We start from the raw sequence: 15,506 nt of genomic DNA on the forward strand, positions 1-15,506 counted from the left end.
CCTGTTTGCGTAATGACTATTTGTAGAATCGGCTAGTTGCCATTCAGCTTTGGATTGATGCATGTACAATTTGGATGATTTGATATTAATTACTGAGTATTGAATTTTGTCATAGATTTACCTCCATAGTGCTACGCTAGCGAAATGTAACAAGCGAATGCCGTGTGACATAATAAATCAAGCGAGTGGCTTGTATAAGTAACTTTATATAATAACCCAAGTTATTCTCCCATTTTGATTGGTTCTCGCCTATGATCTAGGACAGACGCACGATTGACGTCATCATTACAAAGTTTTCCCTTTGTGCCGTTTTATAATGGCGGAAAGGTTTGAGAATTTAGATAAAATTTTACGTGACTGGGGAAAAGATACGGTACAAAAAAAGTCTCGTCGAGGCATTGAACAGGTACGAGAAGCAGGAAGAAGAAAGATAAAGCCGTTTCTTTTTCAGAAAATGACTTAGAGAAAATACTCCAGCAGTCTCAGTCGGCAGTCGAGCGAGACTAAACCAAACACAAAATTGGTCTTTTCAGTAATAGATCACAGATGACGTCAAAATGTGGTAAGAACATCAATGACACACTCGGCTATCGCCTCTTGTGCCACTTTTTTGTTCTTACCACATTTTTACGTCATCTGTGATCTATTACTGAACAGACGCACGGCAACATGGAATTTATTTGTTAAATAAACGTTGTTTTAACGTTTTACTAGTCAGTGTCAAACACGACTTCGAATGTATAATACTGATGTTCATGCCCTGACTGCAATTTTAGCATTTTTAATGTATACAATTAGGCGATTACCGCAGTGACTAGAGTCCCCGCCAGCCGGAACGGTGTTAAATCTACTAAACGTCTGGTAGTCTGAAATTTCACAGATTTTTGACGGCAAGTCTTATTCAAATCTGCTGAAACTACGATCCTGGGTCACGAGGCTTACCGGAGGATGTTTTGGTCACCACTGGCGATACGACCTCAGTCACTGCTGTATGCGGCTTCTCCCTTGCGGAACTGAGAGTTTCAACAGACAGGTAACATGATTACACTTGATGATGAGTTAATGATGTGATTACCTACAATGACCGATTTGCGCAGCATTCAGCTGTAAATACGTTGAAGTAAGAGTGTACTCTCTGCGCATTCAGCTGGAAATACAGTCAAATAAGACTCCTGTGCTCCTGGTGATTTAGGTAATCGTCTGGGACCTTGAATTGCTTCCTTGGCTTTTAGACAGATACACTTCCACATAGGTTTGTACACGTTTTCGTAAAATCGTAAAACAGAATTTGGAAAATCAAAATTATCGGAGAATGGGAAGGCTAGAATTTTATAACAAAACCCCTATTATACTATTGTACGATTTAACACTTATCGCACTCTCATAGATAATTTTGTTCATGACACACTGTGAAGATTCGATTCAAATGGTAATCCGTTCAAGTTATTGAAGATTCTGTTCCCTGAAATGTCGTTTAACTGTCTGAATCGATATCTATTTGTTTCTAACATTTGTCTACTTGTATGCTTATTTCTTGTACAGTGAATTGTATATTATAACGTTGGACTCTGAAGATCTGAGTAATATCAGTGGAATTTCAAATAATGGGGAGGTAAGTTGTCTGTTGGCAGCCGTTTTTTTCTCTAAGGGTCATAAGTGCCACTAACCCCCAAATTTTTTTCCAATCATATGCATTTCCGTTTTCTCCTGATTACCACTGCGAAAAGATTATCGTTGTAGCTATTTTCGTTAATTTCCTATGAATTTTTAAAGTTTGTAAATTTGCCCATTTTCATGTTCACGACCGAGTAATAGCGGAGAATGGGACGAGTTGGCTTCTGAATAACAGTATTTTGTTTCTGAGAAGAATGTATCCGAACATGCGATAGTTTGTGTCAAAATCGTTGCAGAATGCAAGGAAGATATGTTGTTGGAGGCTGTAGCAGTACAGGATGCGTAGAATAGAGTATTGCTCTTCATATCATTCAATACCTCTATCTCGATCAAACTCGACCAGAAACGAGAAAAAGACCAAAGAAGTGGGCTGATCTGTGCGAAGCTAAAGCCGGGATTTCTTCGATCTCGGGTTCGCCGCTGCTGTAAAAACCTAGAGATTTTCATGGCCTGTATATTCTTCTCTATCTCTAGTGGAAAGCTTGAAATTGTCAAGGTACTGCCATAAGGCACGAATTTGGGATAAGCTGGAAGCCATCTCACTATTTCGAGCGCAAACGATCCTCCGAGTCCCAGACGAAACTATAGGTGAGGAAATTACGCGCTAAATTAAATGCACCGCGTTTTGTACTTGAAATAGAGACTTGTCTCAACGAATAGTAAACGAAATCTACGTTCTACAACGACGCGAAGAAGATTGTTGAGGCTTGGAACTGGTGAACTAGCTATGTATTTGTGGATTTTAATGAAAACATACGCACGCCAGAGGTCGCCGGTAATCCGGCCTTGTTTCTCAATGGCCATTCCGAATACAGAATTGGTTTGTTCTTTTAGCTTCGTCTTTGAGGAACGAAATATTTCTAAAATACAAACTTAGAATGGATCAAGCATTTATAAATATATGAGGAAAGTGAAACGAACGATTAAGATTCGACTCCATAGCTACCGACGGAGATTGACGTGCTGAAAGAAGAATGCGCTTCTCAGTCAACCGAAACGCAAACTAATAAGTCGAGGAAACCCAGGTCATTAGCGTGCGTAAAATGGACATTTCATTCAAAATAACAGTGAAGTGGAAATGTATTCATTTAACTGAAAGTATACTGAACCTCTTTTCAAGATCTTATCGAAGGATTTTCCATGATTTCACTAGTACGAAATATGTAAATTTGTTTTTGTTTGAATAAGCGTGAAATAAGTGATAAAATTTACCGATAAACTCCCCTTTTGCTTGCGTGAGGTTTGCAGTAGAATGGAACGTGGACACGAATATAGATTTGCTTAAAGTCTTATTTTAATCGCCATGTGCTTGGCCCGACAAGAGATTACATGATGCGTGGGGCGCGCATGCCCGTATATGATGTGTCACGCTGGACATACCGTGACATCCCCCTCTCTTTGAAAAGAGGTACTAGTTACATGCAGATAAATCGATAAAAGGGGACATGATAATCAATGCTGATCAAATTAATCAAACGTCTATCAAACGACAACAGGAACTAAGAACAGTTTCATGGGTGTAAATAGGAACCCAATGTCAATAAAAGAGTTTTTGTTTGTCCCTATTTAATCTTTGAACTTGGTTGGGACGCGGGTGATGCGTCCAGTCCTTGTAACTTGGCTCTTTGGGTGATAACAGGTTCCTTCACTGGTTACAACAGCACCTGCTGGCTCGAGATCAATTTGCCTCTTGCTGCACGGTAGTTGGAGAGACAGTGACTGATCTGGTGTCGGTGTACTGTCTTAAGGACTGGCTTCTGACAACGGAGGTGGTCTGGTCGCCTTGTCATTGGGTATGTGTGCGTCTTTGGAGTCGTCTACTGGAGTCACTGTACCGATAGGTGGAGTGTTACTGCCAGCTGAGGGGGGTATTTCACTCTGGCTCCTTGGTCTCAGGTGCTCCCTTGTTCTCTGGTAGATCTTCCCTTGAATGTCCACTGTGTAGGTTCGGGGGCGCTCCATTGGCTGTGGCCTATTTAGCACAGTTCCTGGCTGCCAGGTATTCTTCAAGGTGTTCCAGACGAACACTGGTTCTCGGTTGTTAAGGGCCTTCTTGTCGCTACCAGCCTTCCTGTCATAGAATACTGCTTGCCTCTCTTGGCATTTCTGGTTAGCTTCATGGTGGAGGTCATCATTCGGGTGTTTGGACTTCAGTGCGCTTCTGCTGCTTGGGAGTGTCGTTTGGGGTTTACGTCCAAACTGCAACTCGTGGGGTGATGGCATCTGGTCACTAAGGGGAGTCGTGCGATACATCCATAAGGCTGTGTAAGGGCATTCCTTCTCCTCTAGTGCTTTTCTTAACAGTGACTTGCAGGTTCCAATTGCCCTCTCTGCCAGGCTGTTGGCTTGGTGGTGGTATGGGGAACTACAGTGTAGTGTGATGCCACTTTGTTCGCATTTGGTTTTGAATCTTTCGCTGATGAACTGAGATCCGAAGTCAGCAATGATAGTGGCTGGTAGGCCATATTCTGCAAGGATGCTTGTGAAGTGGTTGCACACGGTGTGGCTGGTCGTGTTGTTGAGGAGTCTTATCACAGGGAATCTTGAGTAGTAATCGACGACCATAAGGTACTTCTCCTTGTTAAATTCAAAGATGTCCGTGCCGAGCTTCTCCCATGGTCGGGTTGGAAAGTCTGGCTGCAAAATGGGTAGTCTGGGCTGAGCTGGCTTGTGTTTGTTACACAGGTCGCAGTCCTTTACCATCTGCCTGATGTCAGCGGAGATACCGGGCCAGAACACTGATTCTCTAGCTCGGAGGATGCATTTGTTCTCTCCTTGATGTCTCAGGTGGATCGCTTGGAGAACTTGGTTTCTCATGGAGGCTGGTACGACGATCCTGCTACCTTTTAGTACTAGACCGTCCTCTAAAGTGAGGTCGCATCGGAAGTTCCAAAACTCCCATAGTTCTTGCGGGCATTGTTTTCTGTAGGGAGGCCAGCCATTGTAGATGGTATTCTTCAGTAGATTCATGGTAGGATCTTGTACTGTAGAGGACTTTACTGCTGTTAGGTCAATGGGGGTGGATATGAAGTGGATGTTACGCTGTGATGCGGTGTCCTTAGTCGTAGTCTCAGTGCCATGTGTTGCTCTCATGTGACACACTCGTGACAGGGCGTCGGCAACTGGGATGGATCTCCCCGGCTTGTACTGGACATTGATATCAAACCGCAGGCATCTAAGAAGTAGCCTCTGCAGCCGGCCTGGAGCCTCATTGATGTTTTCCTAGAAAATTTGTTCCAAGGGGGAGTGATCGGTTTCAACTGTCACGTTTCGACCGAGCAGGTAGTACTCGAACTTCTCCAGGCCATATGTGACTGCCAGACACTCGCGCTCAATATTAGAATATCTGGACTCTGCGTCGGTGAGTGACCGGGACGCCATGGTGACAATGTGTTCATTTCCTTGAGAGTCTGACTGTCTTAGCCAGGCCCCAATGCCTGTTTTGCTTGCGTCACACTGAAGGATCGTGGGTGTACTCGGATCTGGGTCGTAATAGGAAATGAGTTTGGACGTGCAGAGTTCTTGCTTAATCCTATCGAGTGCCTGCTGGTGGTGGGGTTCCCAGCTAAAATGGACGTTCTTCTTGGTTAGCTCTCTTAGTGGCGATGTTAGGTCCGTTACCTTTGTCGAGAAGCGGTTCAGGTAAGTTACCATGCCCAGGATAGTCTGAAGCTCCCCCATGTTTGATGGGCTCTTCATGTTGTGAATTGCTTCAAGTTTCTCCTTCGCTGGTTGGATTCCATTCTCTGTCAGAACGTGCCCGTAGAAGTCGACTTGTGCCTGCTTGAACTGTAGCTTTTCGGAGTTTAGGCTGACATTGTGCTTGCGAGTGGCCTTGAGCATTTCACAGAAGGCTTGGTCGTGCTCTGATTGGGTTGAGCCGCATACCACGATGTCATCAGCAATCCCCATTACATTGGGGATGCCCCTGTAAACCTAATCGAGTTTGCGTTGAAAGATGTCTTGGGAGAGTTTGACCCCGAAGGGTAATCGTTTAAAACGGTACCGTCCGAAGGGAGTATTAAAGGTGCACAGCAGGCTTGGCTCGTGGTCCAAGGCTACGTGCCAATAACCTTTCTTAGTGTCAACAACAGAGAAGAATTTCTTTTCATGCAGCTGCGGTAGGAGCTCATCGATGGTACGGGTGTAATAGTGCTCTCGACGTAGGCTCTTGTTGAGGTCCTTAGGATCAAGGCAGAGTCTGATCTCCTTTTTGCCTTCAGGAGTTTCTCTGATGTTACATACGATTGAGTTTACCCAGCTGGTTGGCTCGGTCACGGCTGTGATGACATCGTCCGCGATCATTTTATCAAGTTCCTCCTTGTATAAGGGAAGTATGTGTACTGGAACGGTGCGTGGCGGGTGGATGACTGGGACAGGATGGTCAATTAGCTGAATGTGATACTTCTCTCCCGGAAAACAGCCTAGCTTGTCGAAGCAATCTTGGTATTCTTCCATAACAGTGGGCTTGGATAGCTGACCACGTTGTGCCTCAGCTTCTGTCTTGGTTGGTGGAATGGTGTTAACTTCATCTAAATTTGTTGATATTATTCCCAGATCCTGGCATTGTCGGCATCCCAGCATAGATAGGCTTCCTGTGGCTTCCACGATGTTGAATTTGATATTGGCTGACTTGTCCTTAAAGGAGACCTTTAAGGTGCCAACACCAAGGTTTTCTATTTCAGAGCCTCCATATCCTCTAAGGACATTGCTGCATGGAAGGATAGTAATCGGGAATGGGAAGTGCTGTAGGTCTGCGGAGGTGATGACGCAGGCGTCTGCTCCCGTATCTACTTTCAGGCTCATGTCATGGACTTCAATAGTCTTGACCTTGGCAAAGATTTTGTCTGGGTGGCTGTCGAGGGCGTTTAGTGAAATTTCTTGGGTTTGCTGGTGCTTTGTTGAAGTGAGAGTTCCAAGAAGTACAGTAATGGGTTCTGTGTCGCTTGTTTCTTCTTCTGATTCTTCTTCGAGAGTGTACTCATAATCATCCTCAAAGGGGTACTCATCCTCTAGGTGGATGTCTTGGCCCTGGTACTCTGGGCTACTCACGATCTGGTGAACCTTTTGAAGGCGTTTTTGCATGCACACTCTCGCGTAATGGCCAGTCTTGCCACAGTGCTTGGATTTTGCATTCCTGGCAGGGCAATTCGCTGATTTATCATGGGTGTTTCCACATCTGAAGCAGCCTTTCGACTTGAATTGAAGTCGGCGAGGTTTTCTTCCGGTATGATCTCTTTGGTTTTGGTCGCCGTAGGAAGTTTGGTGTGTGAAGCTTTGTCCCGGTGGGTGTTTTTTAGTCGAATATGCAGATTCTCTTTGAACTGTATGAAGATCAGATTTCTCGTCACCTTTGGAAATTATCTTCATTTGTGCTTTAGTGCTTTCCTCGACTTTCGCCAGGTCGTAGACTTGCTTGAAGGTTAGCCCGTTACCAAGTGCTATCGCGTCTTTGCGTACTTTATCGGACGCCACGCCAAATACCAGCGTATCTCTGAGGGTATTTTCTTTAGCGGCGGGATCGTATCCACCATCTTCTATTAATAGTCGCGCTTCGGTTACGAATTCCTCAAGTGGTCTATCTCCCTGCTTTAGGCATCGAAGTTGGTATCTAGCGAGGATTTCATTACTTTGGGGCTTTGTATAAGCCTCTAGTGCCGCCATAACTGGACTGATCTTGAGGTCGTCGCCTTCGCTGGCCCATGTGGTCGTGTTGTAGATTTCGAGGCCTTTGTCGCCAATCCATAAAAGCAGCAGTCTCACCTTTTTCGCCTCTTCGACTTTATCGAGCGGCCCCGCGAAGATAAGTTCGCATTTCTGTTGGAAGAGTTTGAAACGCTTGTGAATGTTTCCTGGAGTGGTCCAGTCCATAGCTGGTGGTTTGAATCGATCGGCCATGTTGTTTTTGAATGCTCGAAGTAATTGATGTGCTCTACAGCTTGCGCTTGAATGAATTTATGTTCGAATGCTTGAAATGCTTCACCTGGAGGATCCAGTATCTTCTCAGGATCCCGCTTCTGACACCATGCAGTAGAATGGAACGTGGACACGAATATAGATTTGCTTAAAGTCTTATTTTAATCGCCATGTGCTTGGCCCGACAAGGGATTACATGATGCGTGGGGCGCGCATGCCCGTATATGATGTGTCACGCTGGACATACCGTGACAAGGTTTATTGTGAAATACATTGAAGAGAATATTGGAAATTTCAATACACGTCTGATCTCGAGAGGCTACCCGGATCAAATGGTAGAAAATTCCTCCGAGAAGTTAAATATAAAGACAGAAATGAATCTGAAAAACAGAAATCGCAAATTGCAGAAGGAACTACTACCCTTTGTGTCGGGCAATTTCACGCAACCGTCAATACCAAACTTTGGAAAGCATAATCACGCACAAGTGTCACTTTCAAATACAAATACTCAGAGATATATTCAAGGAGCCACCCTTGATCTGTTATAGAAAAGGAAAATCACTGAAATACGTGCTTGTAAAAGCAAAACAAAGGCTTTGAGCAACACGGTAGCCACACAGCATGAGTCGCGCGGACTCATTTGTCATTAAATCAACCCCTAGGCTCGATTACCAGCCGCTGTTTCGGGATGATCACCACTGGGCTTATTTCCAGTATTATTTGTATGACTGAGCTTTCAAAAGTAGCCTGTACACAACTTAAAAGGCATTACTGGGTTATTTCCTCTCGATTTATACCTAATTAATTTTGTAATATTCTCAGACCATTATGCCATGTAAATTTCACAATAAACCTCACGCAAGCAACGGAGTTTATCAGTAGACTTTGTCACATATTTCACGGTTATTCAAACAAAAACTTACATATTCCACATATCAACATTGCCCAAATCCATTCGCGATAAAAACGACGGCGAAAAAGCGTTGATCTCTCTCAAAAATCGTTTTCTTGTACCTCGAAACAACTTTTCGCCATACATTTCCTTCTAGCGACTAGCAATGTTTACCCCCTGACGATCCCAGAGTTCATCGCGCAAACACGGGTATCCGATTACTGGCAACTCATTCATTGACGGTGATGGACAAAACACTGACTCCTAGTCCATGGATTATCCTAATGGACTCTCCTAAAATGGACTACCCCGGCCTAAAAAATACTATTTCAGATGAGTGGTATGTTAAGAAACTGCGATTATATACTTACACTGCACGGAGGATGCTTTTCTTTTCGTTCCGCATCGCCTTCAGCCGCCATTTTGAATAACTATACTGAATTATTTCGAAAATAAAGATGTTGTTGTTGTTGTTGTTATTGTTGTTGTTGCTGTTGCTAAAGGGACAGTCTCTGGGATGTTGTGGCATAGTGGGCTTAATAGCGACTTTGTTGATGACTTGTCCAAGGTGACAGTTTTCAAAATTGGTCCATACACCAGTAACAAAGGAGGAGTCTCGCAAAACCACAAAAATTTCCACATAATTATAGTCCAGGCCAGCCAAGAATACTACTGCTTCCACTCCACTCTGAATTTTTGTAGCGTAGTCGTTGGAATTTCTTGCTGTCCCATAGCTTTATCCTCATTCCCATTTCTATTTCATTTTGATACACTCAGGAAAAAACCGGAAGACTAGCTGCTTCTGTGCCATAATTTTCGGCACAAAACAAGCAAAACAAATCATGAGTAACATCCTGAAGATCATTTCGTCTGTTCGAGAAAGATTGAGCTACTGAATCACATGGGAGCAAGATTGAGTTGTCCACAGAATTAGCCTACGTGTAGCCGTACACACCCGTTTTTCCTCGGGGGGTGGGTACGGCTACACGTAGGCTAACACAGAATATTTGATTTGATTTGAGTCTACGTTTTTCGTGTACGGCGGCTGTTTTATTCAGTATAGTTATTCAAAATGGCGGCTGAAGGCGATGCGGAACGAAAAGAAAAGCCTCCTCCGTGCAGTGTAAGTATATAATCGCAGCTTCTTAACATACCACTCATCTGAAATAGTATTTTTCAGGGGTAGTCCATTTTAGGGTAGTCCATTTGGGTAGTCCATGGACTAGGAGCAGGGCTGCTAGGGGTCAGTGTTTTGTCCATCACCCTCTGCTTATCTCTTATGTTAAAACTATTTTCAATCATTGATCCGGAGAAGTAGGCAGGAGTGGAGTACGACTGCATCGCATTTTAACTTGTATTTCGGGGAAAATAATGTTTAAATGTAAAAATGTTTTGACACTCCGAAACTTGCACGTTCCGTAAAGTCAAATTACCAACTCTTCGTGTTCATTGACATCTTTATAACTTTTTAAGGGCTTTAAGCTAACTCTTCAGTCATTATGTGTACCTTTATAACTCAAATGGACCGACAAATTGTCGATCCCGGCCTAAATATAGCTATACAACGCGGCGATCATCAGGGATTTCACAACGGCTAAGAGCGATGGAGAAATAATACAGTTTGTGTTGATCAAGTGATGTGGTGTCTACAGTAATCAATCAATCATGAAGGACTGCGTTGGAGTGTGCACTGCGTTGCGAATGTAGTGCTACAAAAACAGTTAAATCTTTAAAAGCGCGGTTATAAGATCTAAAAGATCTTCTTGTTATTAATTGGTAAATTAGATTATTTTTTGACAAGTGTGAATGTCCTCAAAAACACGAGAAGAGTCTGCAGTCTGGTTTTCTTCTCGTTCGTGCCGCGCCCATGTCTCGTCCCATTCCCCTCTTAGCATAAAGCGTCTCGCCTCATTGCCTGATTTCAAGCCTAAAAGGACTATAAATTATGGACTGTAAATTATGGGATTAGCAACTATTGATCCACATAGTCATAAAGCGCAGACCAAGCTTTACAAAATCCCCAAGTTTGGTTTAAATAGACCCAGTAGTAAGCAAGATACAGCCATTTGAAAATGTCAAAATTTACAAAGAAATGCATGGCCATCCGGACGCTGTGTCCGGATGACCAAACATTTCTTTGTTAATAATTTTGACGTTTTTAAATGGCTGTATCTCAGTCAAAACTAGCCTGATTAACACCAAACTTAGGGATTTTGTGAATCTCGGTCTGCTCTTTCTGACTATGTGGATCAATAGTTGCTTATCCCGCCGCGCTAAAAGTTCTCGACTTCCAATTCCTGATGGTTTTGAGATCTGTCCGACTGTCACTGCGGCTTTGTAAGATCCTCGTGCAATTTGTGACATTTAGGCTCTTTTTTGGACACCTTGAATCCGTTTTACATTACCCGGCCACGGCAGCAGTATTTGCTTTCTAACATTATTTAAGCTAACCATGAACCTAGACCACCAATCCTTCCTTTTCTGCCTGATTTTCTGGTCTAGAATACAACGCGCCCATACAAAACCTTCTATCGGACTGTAATTCTTGTCTGAGTCATATGGGGGGTCTCTGGTAATGTAATCAACTGTTAGAAACTGTGCGCGACTGCCAGCAGTCTAGGAGGTAAGCGCGTTTCTGCTCCATAATTTACAAAATTTAAAATCCTAATCACCGTGTGAGGAGAATTTTACCTTTCATCCTTTTTTCTATCAAATTGTCTTCGTTTCATTGATCAAATTTTTCGCTTTGTTTTTAGTTGTGAGCATAATATTAATTTAATAGCACGGATCTACGTTCACTTTGCAGTCCTTCAAAATAATTGGCCTTCGTTTTACATCTCGCCGCCCCAGAAGTTTTTAAAATTCTGTGACGTTTCTTTTTCACTTCGACAAAAAACGTTTTCTAAATCTAATTCTCATTCGATTCTCATCATTAGCGCATGCACTGTTCCAAGTTGTTGCAAATCCCCAGCCGAAGTAGAGGAGAACATAGTTACAAGCACTTCCAATTATACCATGCCGGAACCACGTAACGCAACCACTTCACCTCATCAATGTGAACCTACCATCTCGAGAGAAGAGTCTAAAGAAGGTAGCCCGCAGAACAGGTGGTTTAGGAGGCTCTTCTGCAGGATAAAAAAAGGTTGGTTTGGTTCAAAAGTGCTTCCAGAGTCAGAACGCAATGTTCATGCTTCTCTATGTTCCATGATAACTGCAGTTACTTGTACAGACTCAGATGATGCAAAAAGCGTGCGTAAGACATCAGTTGCGGCATGTCCTTGCTGTGGAGAATATTTCGAGGTACCGCAACTTGTGGAACATGTTCCTCGCTGCAAGGAAGTTTCTAGGTTAAAAGCTGAAGAGCTCTGGCTGAAAGATGGTTCCCCATCCTCCTCGGTAATTGGAGTTGCTGACTGTATGGAAGATCCTTCAGTGTGTGATAGAGAGCTGTGTCCCACATGCCTAGAAGAGTTTTCCGTGTTGGAGTTATTAAATCACGCTGAAAAGTGTAGAGAAGAAGAACTAAGGACATGCGCAGATGTAGAGTATTCTCTGGAAGATGCTAGATTGACAATTGAGGATGACTGGAACGTGCGTAGCTTAGCAAGCTCAACAAAAACAAGGGAGGGGAGTGCTGATAGAGAAGCAGAAGATTCAAACGGCCTCATATCTCCGCCATATTCATATTATGACTGTGAAGAGCAGTGCCTGTACTGCTTGAAAATGTTTGCTGTGAGTGTGCTTGTGGAACACGCTTGCAACTGTGCAAGCCGCCATGAGGTAAGGTATTTTTACGAAAATATTCCATGGAAGGTCGAGGCTGAAATGAGGACCGGAATTGGACGTACAAATACATGGGCAGAAATTCTTGTGATAACGCTTATTAATAGTGTACAATAAAATTTAACTGACATGCCAAGCCAAACGAGAAGAAGTTGGAGAGAGCTGCGAAAAGGTAATGGTGCGAGTTGCACGGGATTTCACTCCTGAGTCATAAATCCCAGCAGGTCGAGGCGAAACGCGAAAAAACTCGCGACAGGAGGTTCGAATTTGTCATTATTTCTATCACAGATAGCTTTGAGGTACAACACTGACCAATTTCCTTTTCTTTCAGCCAATAACGTGCAACATTAAACCCTCTCGAACATTTTCCCGCGCTTTTCGCGGGCTATACCTTCTATCAGTATGTGTTTATTGCCTCTGTAATCACTAGATTACCGTGTTACACTCTCGTCCACCATTGCAACAATCTTCTTCAATTCCAGCTTTTTCACTTGATTTTTCGCAGAATTCCGCAGATGAGCTGAGTGATTTGGGGTGGTGCTGTTACTGTCAAGAGCTATTTCACATAAACGAGCTCATAACCCATGCACATAACTGCGACCAGAAAACAGTCTTTATTTCAGGTGTACAATTTTTTTTTTTTTTTTTTTTTTTGCAATAAAAACTAACGATAAAAAATCACGACCTTCCGACATTTCCGAGACCATTTGCTGTCTTCTCTTTAATGTTTGCTGTCTTCTCTTCACCACTAGCACCAACTCAGCAAATAACAGGTTAGTACATGTAGTAATTTATCCTTTTAAATTTAACAGAGAAGGTGAGCTTTGGCAAGAAGTAACACGTTTAGAAATGCCATAACCGCGGAGATCTTAAATAACTTATAAATTGAACAGCTTCAGCCTGTGTTCCTTAGAAGCATCACATCATGAAGAAGGATCGTCTAACTAACTGCCTCCGCCTGCATTGTCATACGTCTATTACGGACACATTGAACGCTGTAGACTTCGCAAAGAAGTTTGTTTGTGCAATCGAACAACGCAAAAGACATTTTGGAAAATACGAGTATGCGGTTGGGTTAACGATGAGCTCTCTCATGTTTCAAAACGCTCCGAACTCCTGACTCTTTTCAATGATTTATTTTTCACAGGAGAAGTGTTGGAGAGATGTATGCACTGTTTTAAGGATTTTCCTGTCAGTGAATTGTTCCAGCACTCACAGAATTGCAAAGGAGATATGTCCGGACCCAGAGAGAGATTCCAAGGCTTCACTCCTTCTGTCCACGATGTAAGTTAGCATGAGAAAAGAATTTATATTAACCGTTCTTGGATTGAAACAAAAGACTTCTTTATCACTTTTAATTTTTTCAAAGCCGTTTATATTTTTGACACTGTAGTAGTTAATGACTAAGCTTAATCCATGCCAAAATCGAACCCATGATAGGTCATGGGTTCGATTCCTGTCGGGGACTCAGATTTTTTCTTTGTCCCACGCTCGGGTCATGTTGATTATTTCACTTTTCACGTTTCATTACCGAGCTTAAAATTCACCATCATTATTCACTTATCACACTCACGATGACTTCGACAATCTTTAATCTTTAATCTTTAATCTTTACACATTATTTATACACAGTAAAACATTAGGTAGAAAAAATTAGTTTTACATAATAATGACTAAAAATTCAAATCCTTACATTATGTTAACTTACATAAATATGCCACTTAAGAAAAATCCTGGTTTCCATGAATGCCGTGTTTAAAAGTTATGGTAGAGAAGACGTTTAAATTTGTTTAATGAACCAGACTCTCTAATGTTACAGGGTAAGCTGTTCCAAAGGGTAGCGCCGCTGTAACTAAAACTATTTTTCATGTAGTTAGTTCTTGGAAAGGGGACAACAAGTTTGTTTACCTAGTCCCTCAGAGAATAGCTTGGTTCATTTCGCTTTATAAATTTAGACGTGAGATATTCCGGAACAAGACCGTTTAAAGACTTGAAAACCATTAAGGCGTTCTGAATTTGACGTTGAGATTTCAAGTCTTGCCAGCTGAGTTTGTGAAACAAGGAATCGACATCTACGTCATAGTTTGATGAAGTTATAACACGTGCAGCACGGTTCTGTAGTTTTTGTAGCTTTTTAGATAATGCTTTGCCACAATTACCCCAGACAAGGCTGCAGTAATCAAAGTGAGGTTGAACTAGTGAGTTGTAAATATTGAGTAGGGTGGATTGAGGCACAAATGGCTTAACTCGCTTTATGGCTCCAACAATGGAATCGATCTTTTTACACAGTTTATCAATGTAGGAATGCCACGTTAAATTTTCATCGATATGTATTCCAAGGATTTTGCAGAGGAAAATTGTTCAATCGGAACATTATAAATGGAAAGTTCGAGTGTATCAGATAGACAGTATGCAGGACGCCTGTCACATGTGAACTCAATTTAATGTCCTTACTCTCCATGAGTTCTCGTAGCTCAGTAGATAGAACGCCCGCACGGTATCGGGAGGTCATGGGTACGTTTGATTCCTGTCGGGGACTCAGATTTTTCTTTGTCCCACGCTCGTGTCATGTTGATTAGCACTTTTCTGCTTTCCTTTTGTCTGAAAATACCAACTGAGCTACAACTGAATAATGGCTGTGATGCTGATTTTTTTTTTCTTTTTCATTTTTGCACCGACTGCCTAAAAACTGTGCCATTGTTCTCCAACCTGAGGTTAGTCGTCTTCCCTCGGGTGAAGTGGAGGTGGCCGCTTTATAGGGGTTCGTCCAGAATAAGCATGTGGCCTAGTAGAAACGTCAATTTATTCAAATATAAAAGTGCGGCGAGGCCACATGGATTCAGGTGGTCACAAATAAAGTTGTGTTTGAATGTTTTTATCGGTGATCATTTTCAATTTCGGACTCTTACCTGTTCAATTTCGGACTCTTACCTATCAACGCCTTTGTCCAAAACTACTTGTATCAAAATTATTATACAAATTTTAAGCGACTTAATAGAGGTGGCCTGTTCAAATGGGTTTTATTTACAGTATACTACTGGCTACCATTTAGGGACTTTGAAAACTGGGCGCTTTATTAACAGGCTGGGACTGGCCGCTTAAAAGGTGGCAGCTCAATAGAGGTTCGACTGTCGGACCTGAAGTTCTCACCAAAATTGGGAAATTTGAAATTTAGTTAAGTTTTCTGCCAGGTTAATTAATTGATAATTTATATATACACTTTTTCCATAATTCTCAACTC

The 15,506-nt window shown here is 42.4% G+C and overlaps 1 protein-coding gene across 3 annotated transcripts in view; it reads left to right on the plus strand.

Moving 5' to 3' along the window:
• Positions 1-364: 364 nt before the first annotated feature.
• LOC145465475 (uncharacterized) overlaps positions 365-15,506 on the plus strand; it is a 29,821-nt gene continuing 14,679 nt past the window's right edge. Inside the window, exons 1-6 of one of the 3 annotated variants that reach the window (XM_081449260.1) lie at positions 365-1,252; positions 1,543-1,612; positions 11,419-12,262; positions 12,771-12,888; positions 13,018-13,038; positions 13,413-13,549. In XM_081449260.1, coding sequence (XP_081305386.1) covers positions 1,605-1,612; positions 11,419-12,262; positions 12,771-12,888; positions 13,018-13,038; positions 13,413-13,549 — 1,128 coding nt within the window. In that variant the 5' untranslated portion in view covers positions 365-1,252; positions 1,543-1,604. The remainder of the gene's footprint in view (positions 1,253-1,542; positions 1,613-11,418; positions 12,263-12,770; positions 12,889-13,017; positions 13,039-13,412; positions 13,550-15,506) is intronic. The other 2 variants (XM_081449261.1, XM_081449262.1) reach the window with 2 other exon arrangements.

Source organism: Orbicella franksi, chromosome 13, assembly GCF_964199315.1.
Source record: "Orbicella franksi chromosome 13, jaOrbFran1.1, whole genome shotgun sequence".
NCBI lineage: Eukaryota > Metazoa > Cnidaria > Anthozoa > Scleractinia > Merulinidae > Orbicella > Orbicella franksi.